The following is a 26,754-nucleotide window of genomic DNA, read 5'->3' as shown; positions in this document are numbered from 1 at the left end:
TTTCATTACTCCTTCTTGACACTTGTCCATATAGTATATTGCTCGTCTCTCCCTATTTCTTACCTTTATTTTTCTCAGTATTCCGAATATCTTCCTCCATTTAACGTTATTGAACGCTTTTTCCAGGTCGACAAATCCTATGAACCTGTCTTGATTTTTACTTAGTCTTGCTTCCATTATCAACCGCAATGTTAGAATTTCCTCGCTGTGCCTTTACCTTATCTAAAGCCAAACTGAACGTTATCTAACACATCATAAATTTTCTTTTCCATTCTTCTGTATATTATTCTAGTCAGGAACTTGGCTGCATGTGCTGTTAAGTTGATTGTGTGGTAATTCTCACACATTTCAGCTCTTACAGTCTTCGGAATGTGTGGATGAAATTTTTCCGAATGTCAGATGGTAGTCACCAGACTCGTACATTCTACACACCAACGTGAATAGTCCGTTTGTTGACACATCCCCCAATCTCTTTAGAAATTCTGATGGAATAATATCTATCCTCTCTGCCGTAATCTTATGTCCCCAAAGCTCTCTTAAATTCTGATTCTAATACTGGATCCCCCATTTCCACTAAATCAACTCCTGTTTCTTCTTCTATTACCTCAGACATATCACAGAAGCCTTCAGTGTACTCTTTCCACCTATCTGCTCTCTGCCCTGCATTTAACAGTGGAATTCCCGTTGCACTCTTAATGTTACCACCTTTGCTTTTAACTTCACCAAAGGTTGTTTTGATCTTTGCTGAGTCAGTCTTTCCGACAATCATTCCTTTTTCGATTTCTTCGCCTTTTTCATGCAGCCATTTCGTCTTAGCTTTCCTCCACTTCCTATTTATTTCATTCCTCAGCTATTTGTATTTCTATGTTCCTTAATTTCTCTGAACATTTTTGTACTTATTTTTTTCTTCTATCAACTGAAGTATCTCTTCAGTTACCCATGGTTTCCTCACAGTTACATTCTTTGTACCACTGTTTTTCTTTTCAGCTTCTGTGACTACTCTTTTCTGAGTGTCCGTTCCACTTCAACTGTCCTGCTTACTGAGGTATCCCTTATTGATTTATCTATAGCCCTAGAGAATTTCAAGCGTATCTCGCCATTCCTTAGTACTTCCGTAACCCACTTCTATGTGTATTGATACTTCCTGACTAATCTCTTAAACTTCGGCGTACTCTTCATCACTACTGCATCATGATCCCAGTCTATATCTGCTCCTGAGTGCGCTTTACTGATTTTTAATCTCTGTCCGACCATGATCTGATCTAACTGAAATCTTACGGTATCACATGGTTTTTCCTAAGTATACATCCTCTTCTTGTGATTCTTGAGCAGATTATTCGCTATTACTAGCATAAATTTATTAGGGAACTCAATTAGTCTTTCTCCTCTCTCATTCCTTTTCCCAAGTCCATATTCTCCTGTAACCTTTCCTTTTACTCTTTGCTCTATAATTGCATTCCAGTCTCCCCCCCCCCCCCCCCCCCCAATATTAGTTTTTCATCTCTTTTCGCGTATTATATTACCCTTTCAATATCCTCATATAATTTCTCTACTTCTTCATCTTCAGCTTGAGACGTTGGCATGTGTATCTGAACTATCGTTGTCGGTTTGCTGTCGATTCTGATGAGAAGAACCGTATCACGGAACTGTTCACAGTAATCCACTCTCTGTCCTACCTTCCTATTCATAACGAATCCTACTCCCTTTATACCATTTTCTGATGCTGACCAGAAATCCTTGTTTCCTTTCGACTTCACTTCTCTGACCCCTACTATATCTAGATTGAGAATTTACATTTCCCTTTTCAGGTTTTCTAGCATGTTCAAACTTAAGATATTCCACGCCGTGATACGTAGAATATCATCCTTTCTTTTATTATTCAATCCATTTCTTACGATCACCTCCCTTTTAGCAGTCCCCTTCGGGACATCCGAGTAGGGAATTATTCCAAAATCATTATCCAATAGAGAGATCATCATGACACTTTCTTAAGTTACAAGCCAAATGTCCTATGGATACACGTTATGTTTCTTTAATGCAGTGGTTTCCATTGCCTTCTGCATTCTCATGCCTTTAATCATTACTGATTCTTCTGGCTTTAGGGGCAGTTTCCCACCCCAAGGACAAGACAGTGCGTTGAACCTCTGTCCGCTCCTCCGCCCGTTTTTGACAAGCCCCCCCTTCCCTCCCCCCATCGTTTTGTTCGTTTCTTTCGTTGCATTTGTTCGGAGCGGACGTCCCGTGACATCCGTTCAAGTTTATCGTTGATCCAGTCACTCAGTTTATTACAAATCTGAAGTGGCAAAGAACAATTACACAATACTTGTCAACAAAGAGAAGCAAAAATATGTATTATTCTCTAGTGACGTAGTTGACACTAGATAATATATGCTACCAGTATTCCTCTTTTTCATAATTCTTTGTACTTGTAGGTGTTTCATTGTTCGTGCATCTACGATATGAAAGCGTACAAAGTGAAGTAGCCTTGTGTTGCTATTATCTACCTAGTAAAGCAAATATAAAACAGCATTTCTCACCTGAGTACTTGTAAATTAAGACGCCTGTAAGTTGTCAGCAAACACAATGAAGCAACGAGTCATTGTTCCAGCCATATTTCACGGCCATCTGCGACACTAGCTGACACTTTCTTTTAGAGATAAGTGATAAGCGCCCATCTCCTGAGTTCCTTCCGAGTGATGCGGACCAATGAAGAACGGTAGACACATGTATTAGCGTGATCGTCGACTATATTCCGCGATAGAACAACCGATAATGTTTTGTGAAGTACTAAAGAAATGGTCATGTCTACCTACTGTTGGAGACTACTAGTACGTTCCAATATTAGGTGTCATTTGGCTTGTTCGGATATCTAAATGATTTATTTTCGGGTTAGTGGTGGAACAATGGGTGTTGGAAGGAAACTGGTAGATTTCAGTCCGCCATCACACCTATGGATCACATGAATGGTGATTTGTCTGGTACACAGAACACCGCTAGTCTCTTTCTAGAGACATGTCATTGCGCTGGAGGCCAAAACTTCGTCGAAGGTAACATCACTGTCTTTCAAAAGAGAATCTTCCATCTTAATGCTGTTCATTATGCTTCAGACGGTAGGTCAAAAGGGAGTAGTATTTTGAACTTTTCACAAAAGTGTCAAATCATGAACAAATACGAAACTACTTCAGTCATAGTTGGCCAGAGTTTCCAGTTTTGTGCTGAAGTAAAATATTGCCGACTGTATGTACAGAGGCACCCATGATGGCGTGTATTTGACAGAGTCGTGTAAAGTGCCACATTAGGAGGGGTAGCATTGTGATATAAGCTGTTTGCTGTTACTATCGGTCACCTTCATTTCTAATCGTCAAATTAATGATCCCACGTTATCTAAGCGTGAGCCCTTCGCGGTTTGAACACCACATTCTAGTAGGTTAACGCTTTCTATACGGTGTGTATTGCGCTATCAATGGCTATCTTGCGTTGCAAATGTTCATTGTCACAAGCTCCTTAACGATAATTAGGGAATGGATGAGGCGGTAAGAACACCCATTTTAATGTTGAAGGTAGGGTAGGATCTTTTGGAGCAAATATGGCATGGTCTGCAACACACAACTAAACCCAAACATGGGAACCAGTCAAAGATAAACATTTCGACTTCTTAGACAGTCAGTTCTTAGCTTAAACTATAGTAGTTGTCTCTGATGATAATTTTGATACAGCTGCACATCACTTTCACAAAATTCATTAGGACAGTATTTACATTAACCATGAATAAAGATACATTTAAATAGAGGTATGTGCACACGAGTGGGAAGTTGTGTCATTATTTATTTATGAATGAAGGCGACAATGATCTTCTCCTATGTAATATTTAATAGATGTAGAAGTCTTACATACAAAAGAAAAGAGTGCAAATCTTACTCAGAAATATCAGAAATTGAAACACAGACGTACGTATCTCCACATTTACTACTGAATAAGCTAACTCAGTTTAGTTATACACCCTTTACACAAAGTTTCAACTTGCACATACGAGTAGAATCCTGGTGCATTCTTAAAAAGATTATGATACAAATTCCGATTCCTATGCACATAGCTTCATTCCAATATATCTTTATTCTCCGTTACGGTAATTGCTATATTAAGGAATTTTGCAAAATACATGTGTAAGTGTATTAGAATTATCAACAGGGATAACTTTTATAGTTTAAGCCTGGAATCGAAAAACTTAGAAGTTCATATGTTTACGTTTGCATGATTTCTACCTTTGGGATCAGTTGTGTTCTGGAAAATCGGGTTATAACCCGAAATCTAGGTCGTACAGCAATAATAAAGGTTGTAAAACAATGCTAAAAGTGTTTGTCGTTTAGTTAATACATTAAAATAGTTAGACTATTAGAATTTCAGCGATAAAATATTTTTCTAAAACATAAAGTGGGACAAGGTCGTCTATAAATTTTGTTGATTACCGGCTTCGACAGATCTGTGCTTTCATGATCGAATCTGATCGTTTAATATTCAGAAACACTCCAAGTCAAGGTGACTAATACGTGTATGATCTCACTGAAACTCTGTATACTGTACTGAAGCATTAAAACGTGGCTTATAACATATTAACAGAAGTTCATTACCTTCACAAATTTGCTAGTGACGTAGAGAAGTTGCTCCCTTTTACAATAAAAGATAGCAAGGAACATCAACATATCAAACATCGAGCAGCGCAAATATAGAACATACATCATGTAGTGGTGATGCCTTAGCAAATTCGTTGTATTACAGAACGGCACCATCCCTAGTGTGCAGGTATTTCACGAAGCGCGTTACCAGTGAAGTACAATGCTCCATTTCCTTTAAAAGAATAAGAATAGGTGCAGCCACAAAAAACTTGCGACAGCAATATTGTTGTTCCCACTGACGAAACTCAATCACCAGTTATACTGAGACTTCAGATAAAATAAAGAGTATTGCACTCGCTCGTTTTGCATGATCAAAGATTTGTCTTATAACGAGATCTGTAGTTACGTTCCTCGATTCAGATCTAGAACTGGGACTCAACCTTCCAGGTTGGTAACACTCATTAGGTAGGAAATTCGAAACTCGCAAATATCCAAAATCAAGAGTACGTTACCAGTAGGGCCCGGATTAATATGTAAATACGTGTTCATTTCATTCTTTTTGTAGCTTTCTACATAAAGCATCTCATTTGGAGACTGAAAATGTAATTTTCATTTTCCATATTTTTCCATATTTCAATGTTTGGACCATATTTTTCCGTACTTAAATTTTTATTTTTTTATTTTTTTTATGAGGTGGAGCCCCTCCACGCCCACACCGGCATGATGGCCAACACAAAAGGTCTACTGCCATCTCTGCATAGGGGTTAGTATTCACTAAAGTGAGGTGTCGCAGGATGTGGGTACTGCGATGTTTGCGAACGTCTGGTTAGGGTTAACCATTAATACGCGCTCGTCTGGAGATAGATTGGTCGAAATCGGACGAAGGGCAGCGGTTTGAAGGGCAGAGGAAAAAAAGTGCCAAGGCAAGAGCGAAGGGAAAAAAACCTCTGCGATAGTTAGGTCGGGTGGTAAGGGCAGTAGCGGATGTCTTGCTGCCTGCGATAGGTCGTGCAAGGATAGGCTTTTTTAGTAGTGGGTATCATGCGTGTCGATACCTGGACGTTGTGCGTTTGTGCTGCTCGGCGGCTGGCTCTGGGTGCTGGTACGGAGTCCTCGTTCAGCGTCAGCAACCTGCAACAGTTTGTTATTGATCTTGTGTCCGATAGGTCGTATACCGGAAGCACAGTGTGAGGGAATGTTGGCAGATTGTTTGTGCGTTTGTGGGCGACCTCGTCGGTGTCCCTGTTGTGGCCTGTTGGTCGGCTCTAATAGCAGCTGGTAGTTGCCAGTCAGTGTTGCTGATATGCAGGGGCTTACCGACGTTCGTCGCTGTTAGCGTGTGTTAGTTTACCATAGGTGGCTATGCCCTAGCTAGCAGTGTCTTTGGCCGCTTGTGCTTCCACCTGTGGTTGTGACAAAGTTTATTCCATATTTTTATATCAGAAATGCATAAATCTATATTTTTGACGATACGTTGTATAAAACTGATCTTTATAAGGCGTAAGAGCATAAAAGTAGCATTAAATGACACTTCAAAGCGCCATTTCTGGCCTCAGAATGGACGAGCCGGAAACACAAATCGCACCATCTGAAGCAGACTAGACTTTCAGATAGTCTGCAAGACTTTGAGTGTTGCTTCCCAGGTATTCTGGGAAGAGGGAAAGAGGTAAAGTCACTTCCTGGGAGTGAAGCATTAAAATACTGTTTTGGGAGTGACGGGGAGGGGAGCGGCGACAGTTTTTATGCTGTCAACGTACCCTTCCCTACCAGGCATCTCTTGTAGTGAAAATGTCTCACCAAAGTTACAAGCTCTCGTGAAGCGAATTTATAAACACGCTTTTATCAAATGTGGTACTTGTTTGTAGCAATGAACATGATATTATATTAAGGCAGCTAAAACGCAATTTCGTTCGATGGCTAAGCTAGTCGGTACCCTCACCGTACGTGAAATCTATCAGCCGAAGCTAGGGTGCAATAGCTCACTAATAAGTTTACAGACGGTACCTTACATGCCGCCTTCGTCGTCGGTGCGTTGCATGATTTCTGTTCCTATACGATTTCTGTTTCGTCATTCGATTGTCTTTCGCGTGGAACGCTAAATAATGGGCCTTACAGTCAAGCAAGCTAGTTAATGCCAGAGATGTGAATAGTAAGCCTGCAGCGTTAAACGTTTGCTCATTGTTCTACTCGAGAGTCTCACTCAACGCGCGACGTCTGACGCACACCTCCATAAGAAGTACGTTAGTCGTATGTATAACTTCACGTCCATGTCATTCACTGTTGATAAGGACGAGGTTGCCGCTACGCCTCATGGCGTTGTTTACAGGTCTACGTTCTTTAAACTATAAACGTTGAGTATCTCAGTCTTTGTGCGTGTGGTGTTTTATTCACTATGAAGTGTTGAGCTCAATTGACAAGAGATTTCAGATCGACTTCGTTTTTCTGGATTTCCGGAAGGCTTTTGACACTGTACCACACAACCGGCTCGTAGTGAAATTGCGTGCTTATGGAATATCGTCTCAGTTATGTGACTGGATTTGTAATTTCCTTTTAGAGTGGTCACAGCTCGTAGTAATTGACGGAAAGTCATCGAGTAAAACAGAAGTGAGATCTGGCGTTCCCCAAGGTAGTGTTATAGGCCCTTTGCTGTTCCTTATCTATATAAATGATTTTGGAGACAATCTGAGTAGACGTCTTCGGTTGTTTGCAGATGACGCTGTCGTTTATCGACTAATAAAGTCATCGGAAGATCAAAACAAACTGCAAAACGATTTTGAAAATATATCTGAGTGGTGCGAAGAGTGGCTGTTGACCCAAAATAACGAAAAGTGTGAGGTCATCCACATGGCTGTTAAAAGAAATTCGTTAAACTTCGGTTACACGATAAATCAGTCTAACCTAAAAGCCGTAAATTCAACTAAATACCTAGGTATTACAATTAGGAACAACTTAAATTCGAAGGAACGCATAGAAAATGTTGTGGCGAGGGCTAACCAAAGACTGCGTTTTATTGGCAGGACACTTAGAAAATGTAACAGACCTACTAAGGAGACTGCTTACACTACGTTTGTCCGTCCTCTTTTAGAATACTGCTGCGCGATATGGGATCCTTACCAGGTAGGACTGACGGAGTACACCGAAAAAGTTCAAAGAAAGGCAGCACGTTTCGTATTATCGTGAAATATGGGAGAGATTGTCACACAAATGATTACAGGATTTGGGCTGGACATCATTAAAAGAAAGGCGTTTTTCGTTGCGACGGAATCTTCTCACGAAATTACGATCACTAACCTTCTCCTTCGAGTGTGAAAATATTTTGTTGACACCGACCTACATAGGGAGGAGCGATCACCATGATAAAATAACGGAAATCAGAGCTCGTACAGAAAGATATAGGTGTTCATTCCTTCCACGCGCTATACGAGATTGGAATAATAGAGAAACGTGAAAGTAGTTCGATGAACCCTCTGCTAGGCACTTAAATGTGATTTGCAGAGTATCCATGTAGATGTACATGTAGATGACGACACCGTAACACCACCGCCTCCCAATTTTACTGTTGGCACTACACACTCTGGCAGATGACGTTCACTGGGCATTCGCCATACCCACACCCTGCCATCGGATAGCCGCATTGTGTAGCGTGGTTGGTCACTCCACATAACGTTTTTCTACTTTCAATCGTCCAATGTTTACGCTCCTTAGATCAAGCGAGGCGTCGTTTGTCATTTACCGTCACGATGTGAAGCTTATGAGCAGACACTCGACCACGAAATCCAAGTTTTCTCCATCCCGCCTAACTGTCATCGTACTTGCAGGGGATCCTGATGCAGTTTGGAATTCCTGTGTGATGTTCTGGATAGATTTTTGCCTATTACACATTACGAACCTCTTCAACTGTCGGCGGTCTCTGTCAGCCCGCATACGAGGTCGGTCTGTACGCTTTTGCGCTGTACGTGTCCCTTCACGTTTCCACTTCACTATCACATCGGAAACAGTGATGCTAGGGATGTTTAGGGTTGTGGGAATTTCGCGTACAGACGTATGACACAAGTGACAGCCAATCACCTGACCACGTCCGAAGTCCGTAGTTCGGCGGAGCGTCCCACTCTGCTCTCTCACTAAGTCAAGTGACTGCTGAGGTAGCTGATACGGAGTACCTGGCAGTATGTGGCAGCACAATGCACCTAATACGAAAAACGTATGTTTTAGGTGGTGTCCGGATACTGGTGTCCTGATACTTTTGATCACGTAGTAAATATACGTAAAAATTGAAAGGACAAGCAACCGTTATGTTTCAAATTACAAACATATATTAAGTATTTCGCAAACCAGTTTTCCAGTACAGATAGTAACGTTACTGGATGTCTATTTGAGGATAAATCGAGAAAATCTTTTCTGTTGAAGAACGCCCTAAATGTAACCACCAAACATCAGAAAAGCTAGGAGTGTTTTATGGCCGAATGTCGTAAAACACGAAAATCTTTCCTTGATAGTTATCGATGGTGCGCCTCACATGGTTAAAGCTGCAGATTTTCTAAATGTTTTATATCCTGAAATGATCCACGCAACGTGCTTGGCACACGGAATAAATACATTAGCTGGGTAAATTACAAAATATGTTAATAGTTTAATATCAAACCTGAAAGAAAAATATTTTTGGAAGTTCCCAGTAGGATCTCATAATTTAGAGAGATGTATCCCGATATTATTTTGCCACCAGAACCAGAACTGATATGGTGGAGTACATGATGGCTATAAGCAGCTGAATACTACGCTAAGCATTCCAGTGACATTACAGGAATTAGTTTTCAATTTGAAAACGGGCCTGCTTCTATTTCGAGTGTAAAAGAAATTTTTGAAAAAGTCATTTAGTATACATCAAAAGCAATTACTGTTTTTTTTTTTTTACCTCTTCAGATTAAGTCACTGGTAAATCTTTCAACATCATTGAAAGAAAAGTAAAGATTATTGAAGGCAGAAAAATGAAAATTAACGAAGCAGAAGGACCCGTTGGTGAGATGTCGAAGCAAAAATTAGGCTATGTACTTGTGAAAAATAAAGGTCATAATCTGCTAACAATAATTAACCGTATTCTGTGCGGAAGAATGGATGACAAATTTGACGTTCCATACTCACGTCCAGAACTGCGCAAATTTAATCAGGTGACATCTTGTGAAATATCTTTCAGTCAATATAAAGTATTGTTCCATTGAAACACAAATAGTTCTAATTTTGAAAATTTAAAAAAACATGTGATTGTGTATTGCAACAATACAAATAATGCCAATGAGAGTGAAGAGGCATAAAATTGTTTGTTTTTTGGATAATAAAATGTGGTTTATTTGAAAACCGTAAATTTTTGTCTCCATATTTTATATTTTTAAATCAGTATTATACATACATATTTTGTCGTTTTAATACATATTTATCCGAAGCTTTGTTATCAGCCACTCCTTAAATAATTTGTCACAACATCTGGACCCTAGAGTACAAAAATCATTTAACACTGATGATCATATTATACATAAAAATATGGAACTAATTCCAATAGCAAAAATAATCAGCGTGAATACATTAGCACTAGTCCTAGCGTCTTGTTAGTACACTTCAGAGAAGCAGCTTGTAGTGACTGCTTGTGTCTGTTAACGTATATCCACTCTCCACAGATCTCTGACAGCGTTACTGCTTGAGGGGATTCATGTAACAACAAATGATTTGTCACTTGGGACCTTTGGGTTTGTATCTAAGCTGTACCACTAGCTCACACTATATCGGTGTTTCGTGGTTACCTTTGACGAGAATCATAAGCTCCTGCTCGTTATTTTTGCACCATATACTCTTCCGTATGAACTGTTGTCTGTGTTCTATGATATTGACTCCAACTTTGCTTTAAGCACAACGTAATAGGTACTCTTAGTGGTAACATGTGAATGCTCTCCAACAGGTGTAGCTGAGCTAGCGAGCCGGAAACTATGGAAGTGACTTCGGAACCCATAGCGGCGGCCAGCCGCCTCTTCTTCGGTATCACCGACTACGTCATCTTCAGCGCCATGCTGCTCGGCTGCGTGGCCATCGGCGTCTACTTTGGATTCTTCAAGGTCGCCGTCAACGCCGAGCAGTACCTGCTAGGCGGACGCCGCATGGCAATTTTTCCCGTAGCTGTTTCGCTGGTAGCCAGGTAAATAAACACTCCCCACTCAGATGACATGCTGTCTCGGATGCAGAAGAGGGTCTTAGCCATAGAATTTAATTTCAGACATACATCCCTGCATGTGCACCATGAACCCTACGGTTGACATTTCTTGATCAGAGAATTGATGTTTAATAGTCGGCTGTTAATAGGTATATTCTTGTAATATTTTAAAGGAAATCAATATTAAGTTTCAGGATTGTAATTATTACACTAGGAAAATCAGCTCGGACAAGAAACATTAGGACAGAACCAGACAAAACTTGGCTTTAATCTTTAACCGCAACGATAAAAAATTAATATCCGGGAAGATTTGATCCCCTCCACTCATCCAATTTTCATTTTGTGTACGCTGTTTCTAGTTTCAGGGTAAAAAATCATCCTTTTTATGATGCTACTAAAATTTCTCAGCAGCTCCAATATGTAAAAGCTCTGCGGGTAATATGTTGGTCTTTACATGCTGCTCTGCTGATGGTCCCCCAGTAGTGAACTTTGTTCAGTTGCATAGTTCTGTCGTATTAATTATTAAAAGGTACACCAGCTGAAGCTTGAGGTAACTACTTGCCCCCCCCCCCCCCCCCCCACACACACACCGGCATATTTTAGGTCTGAAGATTACCTAATTCACCTGAAACTATCATTACAATAAAAAAATACTTTCTCTAAACTGTGCTTTATTCATGAAAATATTTAAAAAATCACTGTATTATTCTGGAGACATAATGTCGCCTTTGTAATACGAATATTCAGCATTAAGAATTCATAAGAGAAAAGTATATACGTGACAAAATGAGCATCGACCAAACAGCGCTGTGTCACGTTTTGGCTTAACACAAAGGGAAGGCCAAGATCGTAGAAGATAAATGTTGCAGTATTAAGGTCAATGGTGACAGGTGCAAATGATACTGGTGTTACAGCAATTTCCCCTGTTATCTCTCACACGGTGCTGCGCGCGATGACCTACTTAACGCGACAATTGTTGAGTTTTAATGGAGGTTCCTCATCTATACGAGCAAGCACTGTTTTTTCCATACATTTCTATTGTGGTTTGCTCTGGAACTATTTGGCAACACTGTGGGTGTCTGCTACAAGGATATTGGGCCTCTCTACCTGTCAGATTCCCTACAGTTTCTGTTTCCTTGGGTACACACAGAACCCATTTATGTGTGTTTCATAATCGTGTACAATGTTATTTAACGATGGTTTCAGGAATGTAGTTATTACACTAGGAGAATCAGCTCGGACAGGACACGTTAGAACGGAATCAGACCAAACTTTTCCGAAGAATCCATCCCCAGAATTTGCTTTAATCTTTAACCGAAACGACAAAAAATTAATATCCGGCAAGATTTGGACCCCTCCACTCATCCGATTTTCATTTTGTGCACGCTGTTTCTAGTTTCAGGGTAAAAAAATCATCTTTTTTTATGATGCTTTTAAAATTTCTCAGCAGCTCCAATATATGTAAGCACCTTATAAAAAACAGAGTGTAATCTCACAGATGCTAACATCAAGACGGATCATGCCAGTGTGAGCATCACCTCATCTACAGTACATTAGCAGATGGTTTATTGAACCAACATTGACAAAGTCAGTTGTAATGTTGGATTTACTCGGGAATTTACCATTGCATACGTGTCTGAATAGGTTTAAAATATTATTTGCTATAATAATTTGTCTCAGTACTTCAAGTGCGCGCTGCCACGTCTCTTACTGACAAAGCAATTCATATTGATTTGTCTATTCTCTTGTAATCATGCGCCTCGAAACCCTAACGTAATCTTTATCGCATCTGCGATATCAGGTTGCGTCTCAAATGTAATTTAGGATACAAAATTGTTTAATGACTCATTGCTCAAATGGTGCATCATTTGTACGCTAATCTCTTCCTTACGTTACTGCCCAATGTGTTTGGGCAATGTTGTCTAATTCGAGGACCGTATTTCAAATATGTACAAAAACATTGAAGGAAAAATCATGTTTTGATCAAAATCTTATTAGTATTTCTCAGAATATTCGCCCTTAAAATGCATACTTTCGCATGCACCCGAAACAATTCGGGAAGCTTACGCTGCATGAGAAAAGCCAGTGATACACCCAAAAGATCCGGTAAAAGCGAAAGGCACTTCACTGGTGGAGAGGTTATGTGATGTTACTACAGTTATTGAAAATTGGTGTGAAACTTACAAACAACTAGGCTGTATGAGCCCTCTTATCAATATCGTGATGTAGCTCCTGTGTCCTGGAAGCATGCACTGATTCGGTTGGAAAGAGTCATAGAAACATTCTAATGGGGCAAGCTGAGCCACAGATGATGCCACTGGTCCTTGACATCCTGACTTTTGACACTGGGGCGGATTTGACGCTTGAGGTGATTCCATTTAGGTTATCTCAGGGAACAGATCTAGTGATGCTGCTGGCCACAACAGTAGCTCTAAGTCACCCAGACAGTTCGTAGACAGACGTGCCATGTGTAGATGGAGAAAGACCTGTTGAAAAAGCCATCGCCTTACTATCGCATGAGAGGACATGAGGACGCCACTCCAGATATTGGAAAAATTTGACCTCTACGCCGCCATTCTTGCGAACGATGGTCACCTGGGATAGTGCGGAACGGCGATTAATTGCTGGAATGCCACGCCATTCATCGGCAGTCCACCATTTCGGGACACGGCAGCGATATATCGGAAGAAGTATTGATATATCACTATATCACCAGAGAAAAAATATCGACATACAGGCCAATAAAATATCGGCCGAACGTTGTAAATATACTGCAAGTTTTAGAGCACTATATTTTAGTATTGATTTATTATTTTAATTTATGAATTTGGACAGTTATGGACTGCATAAAACTTAAGACTAATGGCGTTTCTTTTTATTACTTTCTTCCCAGTACTTCTTCATTTTCTCTCCAACTGCTCATCTGTACACACTCTCTTGGGTCGAGGTTTTGGCTCATTTTCTTCATAGCTTACTTTTTCAATCAGTAGCCTGAAGTGATTCCTGTCACTTACTATTTCTTCTGTAACATCTATATTGTTGGCATCTTTCTATACTGCTTCTATCCATCCTACAGCTTTTTCAGCTTACGAACGTGATTTAATATTTTCTTTGTAATCCCTGTTTCTTCCATTCTTTTTCAATGTCCATAAAATTTTGGCCCTCTCTTCCTCATTGTATCTGTGATATTTTCATTATTCTTGTATAAATCTTCATTCTTCCTTTTAATTCACCTGTTTTCATTGTTTTTCTCAGGACCTACAATTTTTCTTAGTATTTTTCACTCTCTTTTTTCTAATTCTCTTTATTCGCCTTTCTTATTCAGTGTTAGTCACTCTGATCCATAGGTTGCTTGTGTCCCAATAACTGAATTATAATGTCTAATCTTCGATTGAATGGCTATTGATTTCCTATTCTAGTGGTTTTGTGCTAATTTATATGCAAATTCTATTTTTGTTTATTCTGTCTCTGTTTGTTGTGTTATCCAGTCCATTGACTTGAATCCACTCCCCAAGGTATTTGAAATTATCAACTCTTCTAATTTTTCCATAGTTTGTTTTCATTAACTTTTCTGTGTTAAGTTTGTGTTCTATACACTCGTTTCTTTGATAGAATATTTTTAGTCTAGTCTTTTCAGCAACATCGTGTAACAGATCAAGAATAACTGTTGCATATGTTCGGTTTTGAGTTATCAAAGCCATATCATCCGCAAAGGCCAAAAACTTCACTTCAAATTTGTTCTTTCCTTGGCCCATGCTTGCACCCTTTGTGCCTCTGCTTTTTCACTATTTTATCTAAAACCAAGTTAAAGAGAATTGGGGGCAGTCCATCTCCTTGTAGAACTCCTATTTTGGCTTTAAATGGCTGAGAAATTTCGCCTTGTATCTGTGCCTTGTGTCTGTGAGCGTTTGTTCAACAAGTCTACTGATGTTTTCGAACATCCGTGTTTCATAAAGTACCTGGAATAGTGTTTGTCTAACAGCTGAGTCGTAGGCCTTCTTGAAGTCTGCGAAAATAACTACTGTATTTTTATTCTGAATAACTCTCACTCTCAGAATTCTTTTTAAATTAAGAATCTGTTCTGCACATGATCTACCTTTTCTAAACCGCGCTTGATAATCTCCTATATTACACTGCTGGCCATTAAAATTACTACACCAAGAAGAAATGCAGATGAAAAACGGGCATTCATTGCACAACTATATTATACGAGAACTGACATGTGATTACATTTTCACGCAATTTGGGTGCATAGAACCGGAGAAATCAGTACTCAGAACAACCACCTCTGGCCGTAATAATGGCCTTGATACGCCTGGGCATTGAGTCAAACAGAGCGTGGATGACGTGTACAGGTACAGTTGCCCATCCAGCTTCAACACGATACCACAGTTCATCACGAGTAGTTACTGGCGTATTGTGACAAGCCAGTTGCACGGCCACCATTTACCAGACGTTTTCAGCTGGTGAGAGACCTGGAGAAAGTGCTGGTCAGGGCAGCAGTCGAACATTTTCTGTATCCAGAAAGACCCGTACAGGACCCTGCAACATGCGGTCGTGCATTATCCTGCTGAGATGTAGGGTTTCGCAGGGGCGAATGAAGGGTTGAACCACGGGTCGTAACACATCTGAAATGTAGCCTCCACTGTTGAAAGTGCCGTCAACGCGAACACGAGGTGACCGAGACATGTAACCAATGGTTCCGCACACCATCACACAGGGTGATACGCCAGTATAGTGATGACGAATACACGCTGCCAATGTGCGTTCACCGCGATGTCGCCAAACACGGATGCGACACTCATGATGCTGTCAGCAGAACCTGGATTCATCCGAAAAAATGACGTTTTTCCATTCGTGCACCCAGGTTCAAAATGGCTCTGAGCACTATGGGACTCAACTGCTGAGGTCATTAGTCCCCTAGAACTTAGAACTAGTTAAACCTAACTAACCTAAGGACATCACAAACATCCATGCCCGAGGCAGGATTCGAACCTGCGACCGTAGCGGTCTTGCGGTTCCAGACTGCAGCGCCTTTAACCGCACGGCCACATCGGCCGGCCGTGCACCCAGGTTCGTCTTTGAGTGCACCATAGCAGGCGCTCCAGTCTGAGATGCAGCGTCAAGGGTAACCGCTGCCATTGTCTCCGAGCTGATAGTCCATGCTGCTTCAAACGACATCGATCTGTTCGCACAGATGGTTGTTGTCTTGCAAACGTCCCCATCTGTTGCCTCAGGGATCGAGACGTGGCTACACGATCCGTTACAGCCATGCGAATAAGATGCCTGTCATGTCGACTGCTAGTGATACGAGGCCGTTGGGATCCAGCATATTCTGCTAACAGTCATTGTATCTCGACCAAAGCGAGCAGCAATGTCGCGATACGATAAACCGCAATCGCGGTAGGCAACAATCCCACCTTTAACAAAGTCGGAAACGTTGTGGTACGCATTTCTCCTCCTTACACGACGTATCACAACAACGTTTCACCAGGCAACGCCGGTCAACTGCTGTTTGTGTATGAGAAATCGGTTGGGAACTTTCTTCATGTCAGCACGTTGTAGGTGTCGCCACCGGCGCCAAGCTTGCGTGAATGCTCTGAAAAGCTAATCATTTGCATATCACAGCATCTTCTTCCTGTCGGTTAAATTTCGCGTCTGTAGCACGTCACCTTCGTGGTGTAGCAATTTTAATGGCCAGTAGTGTAGATCCTGCTTGTTCCTCTATTACATTTAAAAGTGCTTTAGACAGTACTTTGTACGTTACTGGTAACAAGGATATACCCCAGTTGTTGTTGGTGCCTGTTTTATTTCCTTTTTTATGAAATGGATTGATCAATGCTTGTTTCCAGTCACTGGGTATGGTTCCCTTTGTGCAAATGTCTTTAATTGCTTTGTGAATTTTCTGTCATGCGGATAAGCCCCCTAGTTTCCATATTTCTGCTACTATCCTATTCTCTCATAGTGCTTTGCTATTCTTAAATGCTTTGATAATCATTTCTATTTCTTCTACTTAAGGTGGTTCCGATTTAGGGTTTTCGTGTTTTGGTTTTAGAAATTGTAATCTGTCATTAGGTTCTTCACAATTTAATAGATTTTCAAAGCATTCAGTAACAATTTGGCTGTTTTCTCTATAGGTTAAAACAATTTTTATCTTTAAAATATAAAATTGGTAACTGGAATCCTGTTAAAACTTCTTTTAAAGTCTTATAGAAGCCTCTAGTGTTGTTCCTTTTAAAGTCTGAATCCTTTTCTTCTAATCTTTTTTTGTTACATTTTATTTTCGCTATTCTGATGATTTTTGCTGTCTTTTTCCTTTCATCTTGAAACTTTTCCCAGTATTCATGTTTCTTATTACTGTTTCCATTTCTTCCATGCCTTTAGTCGATTGTTAATTTCTTCATCTCACAGGTCGTTCCACCATCTGTGTATTGCTATTCTGCGTGGTTGTCCCATTTCTTTAACTTACTCTTGCATTGTTTCTTTAATTTCTTCCTAATTATCCATTTTCTTTGAGTTTGATATATCACAGACGTTTCCTGAAAAGTGTTGACATCAGTTTTAGGATAAATTGTTTACAAAAATGCGTGAGTCTTTCCCCATTTCTGTTGGTTCTTTCATGTGCTGGATAATCTCCAATTACTGATCCAAATTTTATTTCTTTGCCAACTTGTGCATTAAAGTCCCCCACTAAAATTTTGATATACTCTTTTGCTAATTTGGATGTTTAATGTTCTAGCATTTCCCACAAATCCACTTTATCAACATTTGATCTGTTATGTTGGTTGGTAGGTGCATGTGTATTTGTAATGGTGTAACTTTTACTGTCTGACTTGAAAGTCAGAAATGAAATTCGTTTTGATGGAGAGCTAAAATTAGTTACTGCTCCAGTAAGTTTCTGTTTGACCAGAAATGCTGTCCCTAATATATTCGTATTATGGGAATTTTTATGGCTGGTTTTCCTTTGTAGATCATGTATCCACCTGACTCAAATACATTTTCATTCAGATGCCTTGTATATTGAAGTGCTAATATAAGAATGTTGCATTGACTGTGAGTGTCAGTTAGTTGTTTCAGTTTTCCAACTTTCGTAAGTATGTTGATATTCAGAGTCTCCAGTAGGTGTTTTTTCTTGGGTCTTATATTTGAAGAAGTTCTAGGAAGCTCCGATTCTACCGTACATGATGTTCTAGGCTCTCCAGAATCCGAAGGCCGAATTGCACCGCCATAAATAGCGATGGAAGATTGGTTACCTCCTGGAGTGGTTTTCGTTTTGAAATTAACCTTCATGTCTTACGTTAAAGTTTAGTTTGGAGAAAGGTAGTTGACCTTTTCCATGATAAAAATTCGAGCATTTAGCTTAGAATTATAAGTGAGGCCGCCACTAACATGTGGGACAGACGCCATTTGTCGCCACCCACAGTGGGAACAGAGGCTACAGTCTGGTGCTTTTATGCAAAAGCCTGCGTCTTCCGCTGTTCTGATGATCTTCATCGCCGCTTTCAGTGCCGTTGAGGTCTTCGCCGTTTCCCTGGCAATGAACTCTCACGAGATACTGTCACCCGGGCCAGGTGAACCAAGCATTTTTAACGAGACGTTACTCCTCCCCCTCCTCCTTTTTCAACCGGACTTGGGACCGGCATTGGCGGAGTTGTATTGATTTATTATTAAATATTCTGTACATCATCCAGAAGGCAGCCTGTTTATCGCCCTTAGAGCAGGAATTCAAAGGAGAGCGATGGGCATTCATTGTTGGCGATAACTACTTTGCTAACAATGATAACTGCACGGATGTGCTAAAATAAAAGGTGTCCAATGGGTCCGTCACTCGGTTCCGTCACCTATCGGATTTGTTGAAATCCCTTTTTTGTTTCATTTCTACAAACGTCAGCGACGTGGCAGTTGTAGTGTCAAAACTGCGTGGTGAAACTAAACGTTGGAGTTTCTGTAAGTAGCGCCGGGCGCTGATTACGTCAGGATTTCGCCTCACAATGCTCCGCAGACAGCAAAGACCAATCTTCTCGTTTAGATTTTTCATCATCATTTTCAGCAACTGTTTTTCAAGAACGTCGATGTGAAGAAATAGCACACTAGTTGCGATAATGATAATTTTCTTAACATGTGTACTATTTCTTCACATCGGACATCTTGCTATACCATTCACAGCGGCAGTCCCAGTGCTATCAAATTTCTCGTTTGTGACACCTATACTTGGGGTGACAAAAACTGCAAAATAGTAAAACTCCTTCACAGTCAAGTTATGTTCTCCTACAGTTTCAAGAGATCGGTTTCAAATATTTGCCGAAATTTGCGAAAAAATATGATCTAAAGTAAAAATGTCGGCACTCGATGTTGCCATTACGATATCCGTATGTCGAAAGGATATAGAGGCTTATTTCACTAGTGGTAAGATAGATACTGCCTATAGGAAAATTAAAGAGAACTTTGGAGAAAAGAGAACCACTTGTATGAATATCAAGAACTCAGATGGAAACCCAGTTCTAAGCAAAGAAGGGAAAGCAGAAAGGTGAAAGGAGTATATGGAGAGTCTATACAAGGGCGATGTACATGAGGACAGTAATATGGAAGTCGAAGAGGGTGTAGATGATATGGGAGGTATGATACTGCGTGAAGAGTTTGACAGAGCCTGAAAGATCTGAGTCGAAACAAGGCCCTGGGAGTAGACAACATTCCATTAGAACTACTGATAGCCAGTCCTGACAAAACTCTACCATCTGGTGAGCAAGATTTATGAGACAGATGAAATACCCTCAGACGTTAAGAAGAATTTAATAATTCCAATCCCAAAGAAAGCAGGTGTTGACAGATGTGAAAATTACCGAACTATTAGTTTACTAAGTCACAGCTGCAAAATACTAACGCGAATTCTTTACAGACGAATGGAAAAACTGGTAGAAGCCGACCTCGGGGAAGATGAGTTTGGATTCCGTAGAAATAATGGAACACGTGAGTCAATGCTGACCCTACGAAAGGCAGCGAAAGCCTATTTACAATTTGCACAGAAACCAGATAGTAGTTATAAGAGTCGAGGGGTATGAAAGGGAAGCAGTGGTTGGGAAAGGAGTGAGACAGGGTTGTAGCCTCTCCCAGATATTCAATCTGTATATTGAGCAAGCAGTAAAGGAAACAAAAGAAAAATTCGGAGTAGGTATTAAAATCCATGGAGAAGAAATAAAAACTTTGAGGTTCGTTGATGAAATTGTAGTTCTGTCAGAGACAGCAAAGGACTTGGAATAGAAGTTGAACGGAATGGACAGTGTCTTGAAAGGAGGATATAAGATGAACATCAAGAAAAACAAAACGAGGATAATGGAATGTACTCGAATTAAGTCGGGTGATGCTGAGGGAATTATATTAGGAAATGAGACACTTAAAGTAGTAAAGGAGTTTTGCTATTTGGGGAGCAAAATAACTGATGATGGTCGAAGTAGAGAGGATATAAAATGTAGGCTGGCTATGGAAAGGAAGGCGTTTCTGAAGAAGAAAAATTTGTTAGCATCGAGTATAGATTTAAGTGTCAGGAAGTCGTTTCTGAAAGTATTTGTATAGAGTGTAGCCATGTATGGTACCAAATGGAGACTTGAACTCTGTCAGGTGTCGGTAACGCTATCTCATATGAGTGTGCAGTAGCATCACCGCGCCCTTTACAGTGATCTCTCAAGATGTGAAGCTCTTTACACTCCTTATACCTCTTAAGTTGATAATAGCTCTAACCACGAACTCCTTGTGGTAGTTGTACCTACTTCAGAGTTAACCCTCAAGATCTGAAGCTGTTCACGCCCTCACGTCATTTATACACCCTAGCAGGCCTAGTAACGATATTAAAAACGAACTAGGGCACTCTTGCGATCGTTGTACTTATCACAGAGAATTGCTGCTACAATCCTTTACACATCGGACAGTTCATTTTCTATGTCAGGCAGTGCCACTTTCGAGCCTGATGCTCGTGCCTGAAAAACGTGGTTTCTGCGGTAATCAACAGCTTCTTGAGGTGATGAAAATCCATGTCCATGAATTTTTGTTTAGCTTAATGGAACAGAAAGAACTAGTCAGAAGATAACTCGAATGAAAGCGGTCGAAAGACATTAATTCGTGGTTTCCATCCGTCAGGTAATCGATCGTTTGAAATGCTTTGGGGTTACTGGCATTGTGATGATGAAGTACGGTGTTACGTTTCGGTTGTTTCTACTGATTACCCGAGTCACACGATACGTCTATAGATCTACTCTTAAATACAGAGCCTTCCTCTTTTTCTCTTGTGTAGACGTAGCCAACATAGCTATTTTTTCGGTCACTGTTCAACAACTAAACTCATCACGTACCCATAACAATTTAAACGTCGGTTTTCCGTCTTTTCATGTCTATCTACCTATCTATCTATCGCTTGCGCCTTGTCCCGCGGCTGCGCAGGGTCTGCCATGGTAAATCGGATTTGACATGTTAAGATGGCCGGATGCTCTTCCTACCACCACCCCAAACCCCCAGGACGGGATTAGTGTACCCCAACTGTCTGCATCTAGTGGAATCCATGAAATATGAAATAGTGTGAATGTGTTCAGATGTCTGCGAGCTGTGTAACTGAGGTGGAACGTGGATACCAGCCCGGTATTCACCTAACGGGATGTGGAAAACCACCTAAAAACCACATCCAGGCTGGACAGCACACCAGCTCTCGTCGTTAATACGCCTAGCGGATTCGATCCGGTTTTCCCTCATTTCATGTGATGTACGTCAAATTTTCATCCTGTTCTTGACTTCAAGATCTTCTCTCTACTTGAAGATCTACAACTTTTTCTCGAAAAATAATTTGCACATCTTCAGGTTTTATATCTATACTGTTCTGCATTAGCTGTCCTAAGGTTTTCTAATGCAATGGTCGTAATGTGTCTGTCGAATCCAAAGAAATAAGCGGTCATTTTCTTACAAGCGCTTCGCAAGCGACCTACTTTTGTTTGTTTCTGTTAATCGCGGAAGAGGCAAACCGTCGATTCTTGTATCGTTTTCGGCTCATGCGAGTATATCCAAGTTTCATTACGAGTTGTGATATACACTGTGAAGAAGATGCAGCGTGTAGGGCCACTCCCGTGCGGGGTTTTGTTGTGACGGTGGGTTGTTGCTAGGGAGCAGGCTGTCTGCAGCTTTGAAAAACAGCACCGAAGGCGAAATACATTTATGACCGCTCTTGCGAGTACATAAGTAGAGTCACCGTGGAGGCAGGGATCCCACACACGAGCGACGAATCACAGAGATCGGTCGCAATCGATGTCACTTAAATTGTCGCTGGCCTCGACCCCGTCGCAAACGAGTGGTTTGCCAAGCAGTTTCAACCAGCATTACGAACGCCAGTGTTTCGAGAAGATCTGCTTTGGAAAATGAACTCCTGTATTTAGCTGCAGTCGCAGTTGATCTCCATATCTGGACGAATACTTGTAAATACTAAATAAAAGAAAGGAAATGATAATTGATTAAATTTGTTTTGGAAAGCTTTTTTTGAGAGATTCTGATTACTTAACAAAATATATTACATTTCTCACTGAAGCCAAGTTCATTGTATGCATCATTCCAATATTCTAATAGATTCACTTACTTTTTCATTCATTGGTTTTATATGAGGATTATTCGGAAAGTAAGGTCCAATCGGTCGCGAAATGGAAACCACTGTGAAAAATCAGAAATCTATTATTTGCAACAGTTAGCTGCGCCTTCCAGTTGCTTTCCTACAGAGTCGCCGTTCCGACTTCGACATTTGTACTTAAGTTGTATCGACTTTCCAACACCCTCCTCACGGACGGCAACCAGCTGTACTCACCGCCAATTGCCTACGCTGGTCTACAGTAGTCAGTGAAAAACGTTTTCTTCATAGCCAGCAGTTCACGTGACCGCAGATGGAACTCAGACTAAGCTGCACTGTCGGCCATCAAATACACTAATGTCCATTAAAAATGCTACACCAAGATGATAAACGGGTATTCAGTGAACAAATATATTATACTAGGACTGACATGTGATTAAATTTTCACGCAATTTGGGTGCAGAGATCCTGAGAAATCAGTACCCAGATCAACCACCTCTGGCCGTAATAACGGCCTTGATACGCCAGGGCATTGAGTCAAACAGAGCTTGGATGGTGTGTGCAGGTACAGCTGCCCATGCAGCTTCAACACGATACCACAGTTCATCAAGAGTAGTGACTGGAGTATTGTGACGAGCCAGTTGCTCGGCTACCATCGACCAGACGTTTTCAGTTGGTGAGAGATCTGGAGAATGTGCTGGCCAGGGCAGCAGTCGAACATTTACTGTATCCAGAAAGGCCCGTACAGGACCTGCAACATGCCGTCGTGCATTATCTGGCTGAAATGTAGGGTTTCGCAGGGATCAAACGAAGGGTAGAGCCACGGGTCGTAACACATCTGAAATGTAACGTCGACTATTCAAAGTGCCGTCAATGCGAACAAGAAATGACCGAGACGGGTAACCAATGGCACCCCATACCATTACGCTGAGTGATATGCCAGTATGCTGATGACGAATACACGCTTCCAATGTGCGTTCACTGCGATGTCATGAAACACGGTTGCGACCATCGTGATGCTGTAAACAGAACATGGATTCATCCGAAAAAATGACGTCTTGCCATTCGCGCATCGAGGTTCGTCGTTCAGTACACCATCGAGGGCGCTCCTGTCTGTGATGCAGCGTCAAGGGTAACCGCAGCCATGGTCTCCGAGATGATAGTCCATGCTGCTGCTAACGTCGTCGAACCGTTCGTGCAGGAGGTTGTTGTTTTACAAAAGTCCCCATCTATTGACTCAGGGATCGAGACGTGGCTGCACGATCCGTTAGTGCCATGCGGATAAGATGCCTGTCATGTCGACTGCTAGTGATACGAGGCCGTTGGGATTCAGCACGGCGTTCCGTATTACCCTCCATATTCTGCTAACAGTCATTGGATCTCGACCAACGCAAGCAGCAATGTCGTGATACGATAAACCGCAAACGCGATAGACTACAATCCGACCATTATCAAAGTCGGGAAGGTGATGGTACGCATTTCTCCTCCTTACACGACGCATCACAACAACGTTTTACCAGGCCACGCCGGTCAACTGCTGTTTGTGTATGAGAAATCGATTGGAAACTTTCCTCATGTCAGCACGTTGTAGGTGTCGCCACCGGCGCTAGCCTGGTGTGAATGCTCTGAAAAGCTCATCATTTGCATATCAGAGCATCTTCTCCCTGTAGGTCAACTTTCGCGTCTGTAGCACGTCATCTTCGTGGTGCAGCAGTTTTAATGGCCAGTACTGTACTTCCCATCTAAAACGCTGCATGCACATTTTCGTTGCTCCTACAGAGTGCGACTGAGAATTGTTATGAAATGTATACATTGCAAATGTATACATTGCAATGTGCACATTGCCAAAAGTTACATTATGTGGACAGTATGACATCAGGCGAAATCTTTCATCAAGCCCTCATTCTTTGTGGAAACATTATTTTCTGTGCGTCTTTACGTGCTCGCAGTGCGATCACATCGGAAAAGAGCGACATGACGTGATGATCGGTTCAAAAATGGTTCAAATGGCTCTGAGCAATATGCGACTTAACTTCTTAGGTCATCAGTCGCCTAGAACTTAGAACTACTTATACCTAACTATCCTAAGGACATCACACACATCCATGCCCGAGGCAGGATTCGAACCTGCGACCGTAGCGGTCGCTCGGTTCCAGACTGTAGCGCCTAGAACCGCACGGCCACTCCGGCCGGCAGATGATCGGTCATACAACAAGACACTGCTCAACACATCTGCGGGAAGCTTTAATCGATTTTCGCTATGGTTTCCACTAAGCAAACAAGAGGACCTTCCTTTTCGAATAGTCTTCGTAGTTTATCTTCAGCTTATTACAGTACACAGTTTGTGTGTCTACTGAAACATTGTCCATAACAGCACTGCTGATTCCTAAAACGCTTGTTGCAAACTGTAGGAGGGGGAGTTAGATTATATGAAGTGACAATGGACTTGAGTATATAGCTGTAATAATAGATTTGCTCTGAACATTTAAATTAAAATGTCTCCTTACTACTCGTATTACGGTAAGTCACTCTATTTGGTAATTAAAAATTTGAATAGCGCATTTAATCGTTTCATAGCACTCTGTCTTCAGGCTGCAAGGGACCCATCGGGACCATCCGACCGCCGTGTCATCCTAAGTTGAGGATGCAGAAGGAGAGGCGTGGGGTCACCACACCGCTCTCCCGGTCGTTGTGACGGTTTTCTGTGACCGGGGCGATTACTATTCGGACGAGTAGCTCCTCAATTGGCATCACGCCGGACGGGTGGCCGAGCGGTTCTAGGCGCTACAGTCTGGAACCGCGCGACCGCTACGGTCGCAGGTTCGAATCCTGCCTGGGGCATGGATGTGTGTGATGTCCTTAGGTTAGTTAGGTTTAAGTAGTTCTAAGTTCTAGGGGACTGATGACCTCAGAAGTTAAGTCCCATAGTGCTCAGAGCCATTTGAACAATTTGAATTGGCATCACGAGGCTGAGTGCACCCCGAAAAATGGCAACACCGCATGGCGGCCTGGATGGTCACCCATCCAAGTGCCGGCCAGGTCCGACAGCGCTTAACTTTGGTGATCTCAAGGGTACCGGGGTATCCACTGTGGCAAACTGTGGCAAGGCCGAATTGCTTCATATCTAATTCAAAATCACCTGGCGGAGCCTAGTGTATTGTCGCTACTATTATAAGCTTTCCATCAATTCTTCTTCTGCAGCACATGCTTCAAAATACAAATTTCTTCAGAATTTGATCTTAATATAAATGGAAACTCAGGAGTTACTATGCTTTTAAGAGTAGTTTGCTCTCTGAGTTACTATAGATTCTGAAGTAAAGAATTTACCCCAGGTGGGCAGAGCGAAATGAAACGAAACTGCACAATCACGATTAATAAGTAGAGAAACGTGTCGCAACTTTACTGTCACACATCGCTGCTAACATCCAGCCAGCAGCCGGCCGCGGTGGTCTCGCGGTTCTAGGCGCTCAGTCCGGAACCGCGCGACCGCTACGGTCGCGGGTTCGAATCCTGCCTCGGGCATGGATGTGTGTGATGTCCTTAGGTTAGTTAGGTTTAAGTAGTTCTAAGTTCTAGGGGACTGATGACCGCAGATGTTGTGAAATGTCCTTAGGTTAGTTAGGTTTAAGTAGTTCTAAGTTCTAGGGGACTGATGACCACAGATGTTAAGTCCCATAGTGCTCAGAGCCATTTGAACCATTTGAACATCCAGCCAGCCATTTTGCATCGGCGATCAGCGACGTATAACTGCGGTTTGCCCATATACGTGCGATCTACCAAGCGATTGTTTGATCTCTGCGTTCCGTCGCTTGTGTGTGGGGCCCACTAAGAGGACGTGGGGAGGATGGCGTCTAGCGAAAGCGAGGTGATGGCCACCAGGCCATGATGTTCGCAACAATGAATAGTACAGGGTGTCCGAAAAGTCTTTCCCTGATTACATAAATTGATAACTCAGGCTAGACGTAAGATACAAATATGAAACTGGCGTCTAATTGTTTACAAACTATCAACGTTTTTTTCACACATCAGTAAACTTCCACATGAGCACCCTTGGTAGAACGTAGCACATCAAGGGCGATGTTCAATTTCCGTCCACACATTAGCCAAAATCACTGGAGGGATCGATTCAACGACTGTGGTTATCCGTTGACGCAGGGTCTTAAGATCTGGTACACGTGTTCGGTAGACCTCGTCCTTAACATAACCCCATAAAAAGAAGACTAATAGGGTTATGTCAGGAGAGCGTGGAGACCAAACCGTTGGCCCATCAGGACCAATCCATCGCCCAGGAGAGGTCATATCGAGATAGGCACGGACGTCCAAACCCCAATGAGGCGGTGCACCGTCTTGCT

General features: G+C 41.7%; 1 protein-coding gene across 1 annotated transcript in view; it reads left to right on the top strand.

Moving 5' to 3' along the window:
* LOC124545199 (sodium-coupled monocarboxylate transporter 1-like) overlaps positions 1–26,754 on the top strand; it is a 172,770-nt gene that overhangs the window by 6,069 nt on the left and 139,947 nt on the right. Inside the window, exon 2 of the mRNA XM_047124063.1 lies at positions 10,561–10,794. Within this exon, the coding sequence (XP_046980019.1) occupies positions 10,589–10,794 (206 nt within the window). The 5' untranslated portion in view covers positions 10,561–10,588. The remainder of the gene's footprint in view (positions 1–10,560; positions 10,795–26,754) is intronic.

Source organism: Schistocerca americana, chromosome 8 (genome assembly GCF_021461395.2).
Source record: "Schistocerca americana isolate TAMUIC-IGC-003095 chromosome 8, iqSchAmer2.1, whole genome shotgun sequence".
NCBI lineage: Eukaryota > Metazoa > Arthropoda > Insecta > Orthoptera > Acrididae > Schistocerca > Schistocerca americana.
Note: the sequence above shows the minus strand (reverse complement) of the source record. Positions and strands in the feature narration are given on the sequence as shown.